We start from the raw sequence: 11,709 nt of genomic DNA, 5'->3' as shown, positions 1-11,709 counted from the left end.
CTTGGACAGCGGCGGTCTATACTTCTGTGTAGGACGTAAAATAATAATATATAAGTCTATAATATATTATAACATTATATAGTATATTATACGCGCTCGTGCGTTGTGCATCACTAGCCGCGGGTTGCGGTACATACTAGGTACTTACGTCGTGGCCACCTGCTCCAACTAGATTTTTTTTCAATCTCGCGAACATCTGTTTCGAGTGATATCACGTAATTAAGTGTATTGGATACGCACTGATATACCCCTTGAGACTTGAAATGTATGATGAGTGTATTATACGGTTGTATACAAGTTGCAGGAAAGTGTAGGTTATCGCAAATCATCGTATACTGTCGATCGTATCGTATACCGCGAATTTAATGTTAAACAAATATCGAACACGTATTTAATAAGTATGCATTAAATATATTATATAATATGTGTTTAATAATAATATATATATATATTTATAGGTATATTTTATAATACATAATGTACACGAGTTTATTTTCAAAACATCTTTGGTAAAAACAGTTGTAAAACGAAATGGCATATAGGTAATAATAAACAAAAAATATTATTGCGCTATCAGTTTATATATAATAATAATAATATAATATCAAAAAAAAAAAATCATTATAACACTATATGCGGCAGATTATTATCGGCAAAGGTTTATAATGTTTATACACCTAAATCATTAAATATATGCGTTGAAATAATAACAAAAAATAAATTTTTTAATCCGTAAAATTGTACATATTTAATAATAATAATAATACGTATACATACCTACGACATAATAATATATTATATACAGCAGAATGATATGTATCTATAATCTACATAATATATATTATATATTATAATATGCAAATGTCATTTCAAAAAGACGAGAACGGCATTGCAGCCGTGGAGTAGGTATATACAGAAAGTTATCTATTACGCGAAAAATCGATGTGATGGGTGGTAAAACAGTAATAACAATAAATCTTCGTTTTTTAGGTAAATACTGTATAGAACATAATATATAATATTATGTCGTACATATGAATATAAATTACGTTACATGACGAACTTTATTATGATGTGTGATGAACCGACAGTACTTAATGATTTTTAATATCGCATCGATTCTCCGCAGTCGTGTATATATAATATACAATATAATATGATAATGATAAAATATAGTCTTTCACCTTCAAACGTCTGCACATACGCACTTGAGATCAAATAATTGAGGGATTGGAAAACAATGGATATTATAACACTGTATATGTGTAAATAATATACAATATAAATTATATATACTATATGCAGGTTTACTGCAAATTCAATATAGAGTTGATGGAAAAGTCTGTGATCATTTTGGGCCTTCGTATGTTTCCGGCAGCGTCCCGTTGTTGTTGTTGATGTAACACCGTCGTGTCCAGGCACATAGAATTTCTGTTGCTCCGATGACTGGACAATGTCCTGGACTGACAGAAACCTTTGCCGCACACTGGACACCTGAATGGTTTTTCCTTGACGTGTATGTACCTGCACAGATAAACATTATGTTATTAATGTACTATTAATCAATAAAAATACTGCGACGGCGGCGTAGTATATTGAAACAAGAGGCAGGAACAGATTAAATTTAAGGACAAGCTCCGCGGAGTAAATATTTTTGATTAATCGATGGTCAGCCATAGAAATGTCTAGCAGTTTCGAGGATGAATTACGTTATCGATTAACCGTTTGAAACTCGATTTTGAAGAAAACCGTACGCAGTTGCGATGATTTATTAAAATACGGGATGATAAATACATAATGTAGTACATCTATTAAATGGGTTAGATTAGATGTGGTTGTCGTCGTTGCAGATTATAACCACGGTATAGGTATAGCATCATATATTTTCGTTTACGCAAGATTCAAAGCTACATCATCGTGTGTTGTGTCATAACGATGAGCGCTTGGTAACTATATACGGTTACAGGCGTTACAGCCGGTCACTATATATATATATTGGTTTAAAAGTTGAACTGCAGTCAATTGTCGGTATACCAAAAAAAATAACGTCCTATCACTAGGCGATTTGATCGACACAACACACGAGGCAGAATGCGCATTTAATTATATCATTCACTGTGCATACCTGTGGTCTCTCAAGTGGTCCTGTCTGCGGAAAGCCTTGCCGCAAACGTCGCACGGGTAAGGCCGTTCGTCGGTGTGCGTGCGCTCGTGTATGAGCAGATTGTACGACTTGCTAAACTCGCGCTGGCAGTACGTGCAGATGTACCGTTTCTTTGGGCGAGACGACGTTGAAGAAGACTGGGACGTTGTCGTCGGCGGCAACGACAGGGGCTGCGGTCCGGCCGAGCAGGCTGTCGCCGACTTCCGACCGGCGGATTGTCCGACGCCGCAGATGGCCGGTACGGTGGACGGGCGATAGCTGGTGACGGCGCCACGGCCCCTGCCTGCTGACCGAGCGGCCGCGGCCCTGTTCATGTGGTAGTAGTTGACCAGTACGTTTCGCCATTGATCGGAGTCCCGCCAAAACGTGGCCGGATTCAGCCATGCTGACAGTGCGGCCGCACTGGCCATCGCAGAAGCGGCCACCGGCCGCCCGCCGTTGATACAAACGCGTCGCCTGTGGTCGGCCGCGGCTGACGGCGACAGTTGTGGCGGCGGCGGTGGCGTGTCCGGCCGTTCGACGTCCACTATCGCCTCCTCATCCGTGCTGGTCGCGTCGTCCGATTTTCCACAACCACCATACGAACGCAACGACGACGACGACGACGATGACACGACGCCGCCGTACTGATGTCTGGACACCAAATTCATATCCCGTCACCGAGTGGGTGATGGAAGTGATCTGGAAAAAGACACGATTATTTGTTTTGTTTATCTAACGGCCGTGAATGATTGATGCACAAACAATATGCAATTTAAACAATATAACATTAACAAAAAACACATAATTGACTACTATGTATAGATAATTAAATAATGAATTATTATATATTATGCGATTCCTAAGAATTATGTATTATTACATTCTAAAAAAAAGTGAGCTGCTCATTATAGTAATTACACAAACACGCATTATGCGATCAACTGAATCCTCTCATGTTGAGTAGGTGCATTTGCTTTGATTAGCTTTAATTATAACATTTCTTAGTTATACATATATATATATAGATAGATAGATTTACAACTGTATACAAACTATTGCTCATATAGCACTGCAGCATACACTTGTTTGGCGATTTAAATTTCTTAAACATTTATTAGGAAAATAATGGCACGCTGAGCGGGATATTATGCATGAAGGACAGAGTCATAACATTTCTCGTGTAACGTAATATTATTATACCTATACCTAACCACGTATCATATTAGTTCGCAGCTCCGTAATCATAATAATATGTACGGATGAGAGTACGGCGATTTCTTCGGATTTTTTTCACCCCATAAAAAATGGTAAGTAACCTAACCTAACCTAACCTACGAAAAAAAACTATTATATCACACTCGACGAGGGCTTCGGTCGGACTCGTTGACAGCCGTTATTATGTAGGTACATTATACATATTATATACGTGTGCAATCCTTTTCACGCCAGCACAATAGGACCGTATTTAGTCCAAATCATTCAATCATTGTAAACTCTTTTCATCGTTCACTTTAGGGCGTAGGCACCTTCCTAATGGCATATAAAAACCTACTCAAATATAATATCCTTATAACATAATATTATTGTGTACGTGTACAGTAGACTGTATCGATAATCCGAAATTTTTTTGACAACATTTTCAGTAGAATAATATATGACTTGCACTGCAGCGCCCATATAAATGGCATATTACATTAGATAGTACCTAATGAAATATGTCATTATTTTTATATTACGAAAAAGTGCGACACGACTTCACCTTTTTGCCTAACAATTTTTATACTATCAATTATGATTAAATGTGATTTGAATGAATTATTGTCATTCCAACACTGTCATTTAGAAAACGTCGGATTAATGAAACCAAAAGTGCAGACAGATATACCTACCAAATGCGTGCTATATTGGTAAATACTTATATAGTTATCCAACCTATTTATACCTATATTTGACATGCATGAAATTATTTTAGTTTCTCTAAAGAATGGATGCACCTATACCTATTATGGAAACAATATATTTCATACACCTAAAAATACATAAAATATCGTTAAAAGTGCATAATTACTGCACGAGTAGCTGTAAGTGTGTTTTAATAATTTATTAGAAAAATTTAATATTTACCTATTGTATTCTATATATTACGTCTGCGTTTACGTGCAATGTTGAGTATTATGTTATGATATATATACGGCCAGTGGGCGAATTTAAGACGCGGCGACACTGTACATAATGTAATAACAATATATTTGTACTATAATATCAAAATAATTAACCGCAACCGAAATATTATTAATATTTTGAAGTCTTATTATTATTATTATTATTATTATTCTTGTTGTTGTTGTTATTGTCGGTCCACTCGTTCCAACTATGTATGGTACGTGTTGACGACCCGTCCGGTACACGCTGCAACTGGAGCAACGGTGGCGGCGGCGGCAGCACAAATACGTCGACGACAACGTCGGTGGCGGCGGCGGCAGCGGTACGTTTAAGGGAGCTGACGACGCGCGGGGCACTGATGCGGCGGCGGCGGCAGTGGTGCGCGAGAGCAGCTGCCGCCGCCGCGCGCCGCGTGTATGGACCACTCCCTGCCGCGGCGGTAGGCGGCGACACCCGTCCGCGCCCGCAGCCAGCCATTGGTGCGGCGCGCGCGGCCGGTATAACGTTTTGCCGCCGCAGCTCCTACTGCCATATCGTCATCAAATCCTCCTGGCCGCCGCTGCCACCGCCGTCGCTGACGATCCTGCGGGGTCACGCTCGCCGGTGTATAATATTGTGTACCGTTGCTGCTTATGATATTGCTGCCGCTGCTTCTGCCTCCGTCGCTTCTGCCGCCGCTGTAGGGCTCTGTGCGCGTATATTCGAAACGACCGCACTCTCTTCGTTTAATCGCTCTATCCTTCACTCCACGTCGTTCTCTCTCGCACTCTCTCATCATTCTCTCTCGTCAGCCAAATCGACTTCCACCGTCATTATATTATAGATATTTACTATATTTACTGGTTTCCGCGTATTTCTATATTATGCTCAACTAAAATATATGCAGACATTGAAAATAAACACAGATAATATAAGTTTCATAAGGTATACCTACCTAGTTGAAAAAATGAAGAATCGAAGTGTCTATATAGTAAATATGTTACGATTGTTACGGGTAATGTTAACATTTGGATAATGTCGACATTATCCGGCTAATGAGACATTAGCCAACTGTCATCATAAGCCGCCGTGAATATTGGCTAATGTTAACATTAACCGGGTTAATGAATAATGTCTTAACAACCATAAAAATGTAGCATATTATATGAGATGCAATAATTTAAATTATTAACAATATTAATTATATTTAAGACGTACAAGCATAAAATACAAAATATTAATAATATGAGTTTAATTTTAATTTTTAACAACCTAACCTATTAATGATACACAATGTGTTTTCATTTATTATTAGACGGGGTGCTTCCGTGACATTTTGAATTACAAAAAATGCTAGATGCTTTACATTTGCATCGATTGGTGTCATATTTCCCCTTACATGAACACCTTTTATATCCTTGACCACCGGCCACCGCCATCTGGCATTTGACTCGCAATTTCCTTCAAAGATTTTTCTACATGTACCTACTACCTCATCAAGCGGCATTAAAGACAACGGACAAACACCAAACTGATATCTGGTGTATAATTGTGGCAAAGTACCATGTTCAAGATATAAGATTAATTCTCTTTTTTGAGACAACAGTTTTTCGAATAAATTATAAAATTCCGTATATGTTTCCATTTATTTTAATTCAATTAAGACACTTAACACTGTAGGTACTGTAAATTACTGTAAACATCACGTATGTGAAAACTGAAAACAGACTAACAACAGATAGACGATCGACGTCGTGTTTTGTACAACATATACAATTATAACAACAATGTCGTGCAATTAAGATAAATATTAAGCCCATAATATAACCTACGATTATTACACTTGTATAGATGACACTCGGCCCCACTTGGTATAAAGAAATAGAATTCACTTTTCACTTTTTACATTATCCAATGTTGACAGGCTAATGTCGACATTATACGGATAATGTTAATATTTCATTAATATAAACGAAGAATTACACATTAGCCGGATAATGTCGATATTATCCAAATGTTAACATTATCCGTAACATATTAGGTGGTACACACTTTCATTTAATACTTGAAATATTATGGAAAAATAAAATTTTTGTTTATTTCCGGTTGCCATATGATTACAAAGAATACAGAAAAAATCAAAACAGTAGTATAATATACAGTATAGTACTATAGTACATGACAATATAGGTTTGGCTGTTATTGCAGGTAAAAAAATAGCCTCTTTTCAAAATATCGTTCTGTTAATTTTTTATTCTTAAGTGAGAATTTAAAACGATTGGTGGTGGGCTTATATGTATATATGCTTATATGTATGTGTATATGTATATACAATATAATATATTGGCCTTCAGCTTTCGCTCCCGTTCATAATATTATGTACTATTGTTTCTATCATGTTTCTTTATATAGCCTGATGCTATTTTTAATAGGCTTAGTATTTTTTATTAAAGTTATATTTAAGTATAAGGTTGTACTGCAGTTATATACAGTTTAACAATAACACAACAATAATTGTTACTATGCATATAGGTAGTACTATTATTAATATTTATATATGTTATATAATATTATAATATTATCATTATTAATTTTAAAAAATGTACGCGCCAAATGTAATACAATTATTTACAGTGGTATAATAGCATGCGCAAAAATTACCTTCTCATTTTTGTAGGTTTAATGTCTAAAACTCTTAAGTGTCCAAACACTCCAAAGGTTTAAGTGGTTAAAGTGATGCTGAAAAAAAAACACGAACATTGATGAGATTTAAATTGTATATGATACCTGTACGCATCAACGCATCTCGTCGCAGTCATCGCACACTACAAAATAATATCCTACTATACATCCTATTTTGTGAAAAGCGTCATTTTATTTTAACCTATATAGAAGTTTACTTGTAGTAGATATATCAATTATATTTTATATAACTTTTAATCTAAGATTAGTACTTTTTATGCACATCGTATTGCACTTTTGATTAAAAAGACTTTTGAAAAAGTTCCAAACACGTATATGATGGCAAAAAAAAATCCAAACAGAAGGTGAACCTATTATACATAAAATAATATCATATCCATCGCCCCTGTGAACCTATATTTTAAAATATGATTTATTACTATTTATTAATAGAATTAGTATGAGCATTTAGACAATAAATATGCATATAGGTATTTCAACGGCTGAATCGATTGGAATGTTTTATTTTACTGTGCACGTTATTAGTTGATTATAAGAAATTTCAATTTCGCCGTGTTCGGTTTATGATGAGCCGTTTAAGCTAACCCTGCGACACAAATAATTGTTGATTTCATAAATCAGAACTAATAATATGGATTATAACTTATAAACCATATCATGTTATTTGTTCCAACCGAACCTGTATTTAATCATCTATTTTGTGTTTATGAAAATAGATTATACAGTAATAGGAGTTATAGAGATAGGTACACAACAAATAGTTGTTGTACCTACCTACAAAAAAATATTTGAAGAAGCAGTAGATAACGAAAATCTACACACATCTAAAATATATATTTAAGAACCATGAAATAAATTATAGAGAAATCGTAAGTCGAAACCGTAACAAAAATGTTAGATAGGTAGGTACATACCTACAATATTGTGGTCTGTGGACGACCGGAATGTATAAAAAACTGATAAAAAATTTAAAATTTTCTTTTCAATTTTTTCTTCAAGCGATCGTTTAGTCTAAAACTTTATAATATGTATATAAGAATATTTATTTTAAAAAATCAATGGTTTTTGACTCGAATATGTAAATGTTTGTAAATAGGTGACCTTGACTACATTATTGTAATTTGATGTATGGTTTTATAAAATGAATTGACCAAAAACATGTGTAAAGTGAGATTGTGTAATGTGTGTATTGAATCATATATAAGGTGTATTGTACATAAACTCTTCGTATAATTTCGAGTGCCTAGAAATCGTATTAAAGTTTAAATACGTTCAACAAACGAAAACAGTCTTGAACACAAAGCAGCTTCGAATGCTCCAATAAGTCGGAGCTAAATACACGGCGTTTTATGCCGGGTTTCGTACGTTGCGTATCCCGTCGCATATTTTGCCAAAACGCAAGCTGGTTGTCGTTTACCGCCGCAGATTAAAACACGACGTATTACATAATTCGTGTATCGCTACTTCAATATAAAACAATGACTTCAACGGAAAACGAAGTGTATAGACCCGGCCTCATTAAAGTGTTATGATATATTAATGCAAATAACCCTGTATAGAAATTAGTATATAGATGATGCCTATCAATACATCTATAATTTATACAATAATTATAATACAACATTACAACTTTGAAAAATGTAAACATTTGGATAAAAACAATATTATAATAACTAGCTATACATATATACATCAATAATGACTGCATACAGACATATAGATCAATAATATAACGCATATTACATCAATTTATTATTATGCCAGCGAAATGTTTTCTTTCTTTATCGTCATGTATATCATATTTATCTATAATATATAGTAATACCGATTGTTTTTTACTACACAAGCCTAAAATGAACCTACTTAATAGTTTTAATAGATACTAGGTATTATATATCGGTATTGAATAATTGGATAATACGTATTTACCGTTTATAGCTACTATATGCATAGTAACAATAATGTATAATAGGAATTTATGTATATTGTATATATATTAATCTGTACACAAAATAACATTAACGATACATCAAAGCTTAAATTATTTAATATCAAGTATAGTATATAAGTAATAATAAAGTACTACTGTAAGCTAATAATCTTGTAGTTGATGCTGTAACAATAAAAAAAATAAAAAAATGAAATAAAAAAAATAAAAATAAATGATTAGGTAATTGAAATTATAACCCTTGTACAAGGATCTAAATAATAATATATACTGTAGAGATAGGTACTGTACTAAGCATAATATGTGATGTCGCAGTATTTTACTTATATTTAAGAATTTAACCGACTATATAAGATAAAACTATAATTTATACAAATATCTCTTGTAATGACTATTAGTTTTGTGAGCCGTGATTCTGTATGCTATTATATAGTAGGTTTGATTATCTATTGCTGGGTTAAATATAACTTCGTAATTTACTATCAAAAAGAAGCTGACTGCTATTTAATCACTTTGTTATTTTATTATAATATAATATAGCATTGACTATTAATATTAATATTAGTATTCATCATAATACAATTAATACAGCAGTATTTAGCAGCTAGTGTACACTATCTAATAATGTTTCGTTTCAATAAACAACTATATTTATTTTACAATAATGAATACTAATTTAAATCCATCAATTGGGATGAAATTGTTAATTTGAATAAGCAATAACGTTTTCTTTAAATCATCAACCAATTATTATAAATATTATAAATTATTAATAATGTCAGGGTAACTGGTGAGTTATTATAGAATATACAGTTGTGACATCAAGTTCAATTTCAAAATATTTTAAATCAGCACATAAATTTTAATGAATGGCATATAATGGTATTATTAGATGAAATTATTATGACTTAAATAAATTATATTCTGGTAGTAAAAATAGGAAAAATTGAATATTAGTACTTATGTTTAATATTCAAGTGTATAAAACACATATATCTTAGAAAACTAAGAAAATATAACTTTAATACCTTATAATTATTATAATACCCACTATAATATTGGTGCACAAACATATTACATAATTATATGTATCTTAAAGACTTTGATTTTAATGTATTATTGTATTGCTTTGTATATAGTAAGGTACTCATCGTCATACTAAAATAACGCCGTACATAAAATTTAGTTATTGAGTAACACTGTGTGTCTGCGTAAAACATTAAAACGCGTTATGGCAAAAATACATATTATTATGACATACGATCATACAACAATGTATAGATAATACGAATGTTATGCGATGATCACACTGTATACGAGGCAGAGTTGAAATATTAGCGCTATTTAGAGCGTTAATTATGATGAAGGCGGTGTCCGCCTATATAACAATGCAGCTTAATTTATACACCTATAGGTCATATGCGCACTGTGTACCAATAATTATATAGCCATATACCTATACATTGCGTGTGTTTAACGTTTTAGGTTTGCGCAATACTAAAAAATTAAAAAAATTACGATAAAATAGCGGCAATTGACAAGTAGTACATTCGAATTCTGCTTGAAAATTGCAAATAATAGGTAATATTTGCGAAACCGGAAGAGAAAGCGATGATAATAACGTAATTAACTCAATGATATAAATCCAAATAAAGTGAATAAACTCAACATTTCAATGGCTGGTAAGGAGGGTGGAAACGAGATGCAGCTGAATGGCAGTTAGAAAGCCTTTTCCGTCGATATGATATAGTATTCATCTGAATTCTGTATTATCGAACGAGCCACAAGGACAGAATAATATAGTATGATGCAAGTAATATAAATATCGATGTTTGAATAAATAGTATCCACCTGAAAAGCGAACTAAAAATAGTTCCATCAAATAAAAGCCATCATCAATATAAGATTACACGTGGCGAATAAACAGTGTGATGTTGGATTTTGTATTATATTATGAACACATTTATTAGAGTTAATAATGTTTAACAATAATTATTACAATTTAAATTTTAACAAAGTTTACTTGATTATAGGCATCTAAGATGTACATAATATACTATAGTAGGTATACTCGTATCTTGTGAAGATTTTAATAATTTATAAATTATACATTCGTTCGAGACTTGGAAAATCTTAAGAAAACTATATGTATCATATATGTGTGTGTTTTCCGTCTTTATAGCCGTGAGCTTATATAGTATAATATTATGTAGAATTAATAATTATGATTTCTTTTTCATTGTGATGGTCCGACCAATATGATGTACATGTACAATGGGCGAAACGCGTAGGTATTATATATATTTTTTTAATCTACCGATCATACTATAGAGACCTATTATGTACCAACGTATACCTACCTCGGTATAACGCGTCAGAGCGATGCAATTTTCATCACGCGTTTGTATGAATAACATTTTATAATAATAAAAAATGACCATAATATGATGTATTGCAGAACAATATCATAACAATTTGTTTTTTTTTTAATTTTCACTACATCGCTGACTTTATACTTTTATAGTGACTTATATACTATTATAGCCTGTCGGTACCTACCTATACGCTGCACCCATATAGTCATTATAATAATAATATTATTATTGTCCTGCGCAGTACAAACGGTCATATCATATTATAATATATTATTATTATTGTACCATTATAGTATTGTCTCCATATTACAATATACTCGGAACAATTTCGTCTCCGTATCCAAATCATGACTTTTGATGCGCTCATATATGACGTATAGTAATATTATACCTAT

General features: G+C 33.1%; 1 protein-coding gene across 1 annotated transcript; it reads right to left on the bottom strand.

Moving 5' to 3' along the window:
- Positions 1-458: 458 nt before the first annotated feature.
- On the bottom strand, positions 459-4,689 carry LOC107172682 (uncharacterized). The gene is made up of 3 exons (XM_089224277.1): positions 4,271-4,689; positions 2,126-2,845; positions 459-1,524 (listed from the first exon to the last, which is right to left on the bottom strand). The coding sequence occupies exons 2-3, from the start codon at positions 2,812-2,814 to the stop codon at positions 1,308-1,310; spliced, it is 906 nt and encodes a 301-aa protein (XP_089080403.1). The 5' UTR covers positions 2,815-2,845; positions 4,271-4,689; the 3' UTR covers positions 459-1,307.
- Between the last annotated feature and the right edge of the window lie 7,020 nt (positions 4,690-11,709).

The sequence above is a fragment of the Diuraphis noxia genome, unplaced genomic scaffold, assembly GCF_037042655.1.
Source record: "Diuraphis noxia isolate RWA-SAM2 unplaced genomic scaffold, SU_Dnox_SAM2 contig0003, whole genome shotgun sequence".
Classification (NCBI taxonomy): Eukaryota; Metazoa; Arthropoda; class Insecta; order Hemiptera; family Aphididae; genus Diuraphis; species Diuraphis noxia.
The sequence above is the reverse complement of the archived record's forward strand: the minus strand, read 5'-3'. Positions and strand labels throughout refer to the sequence as shown.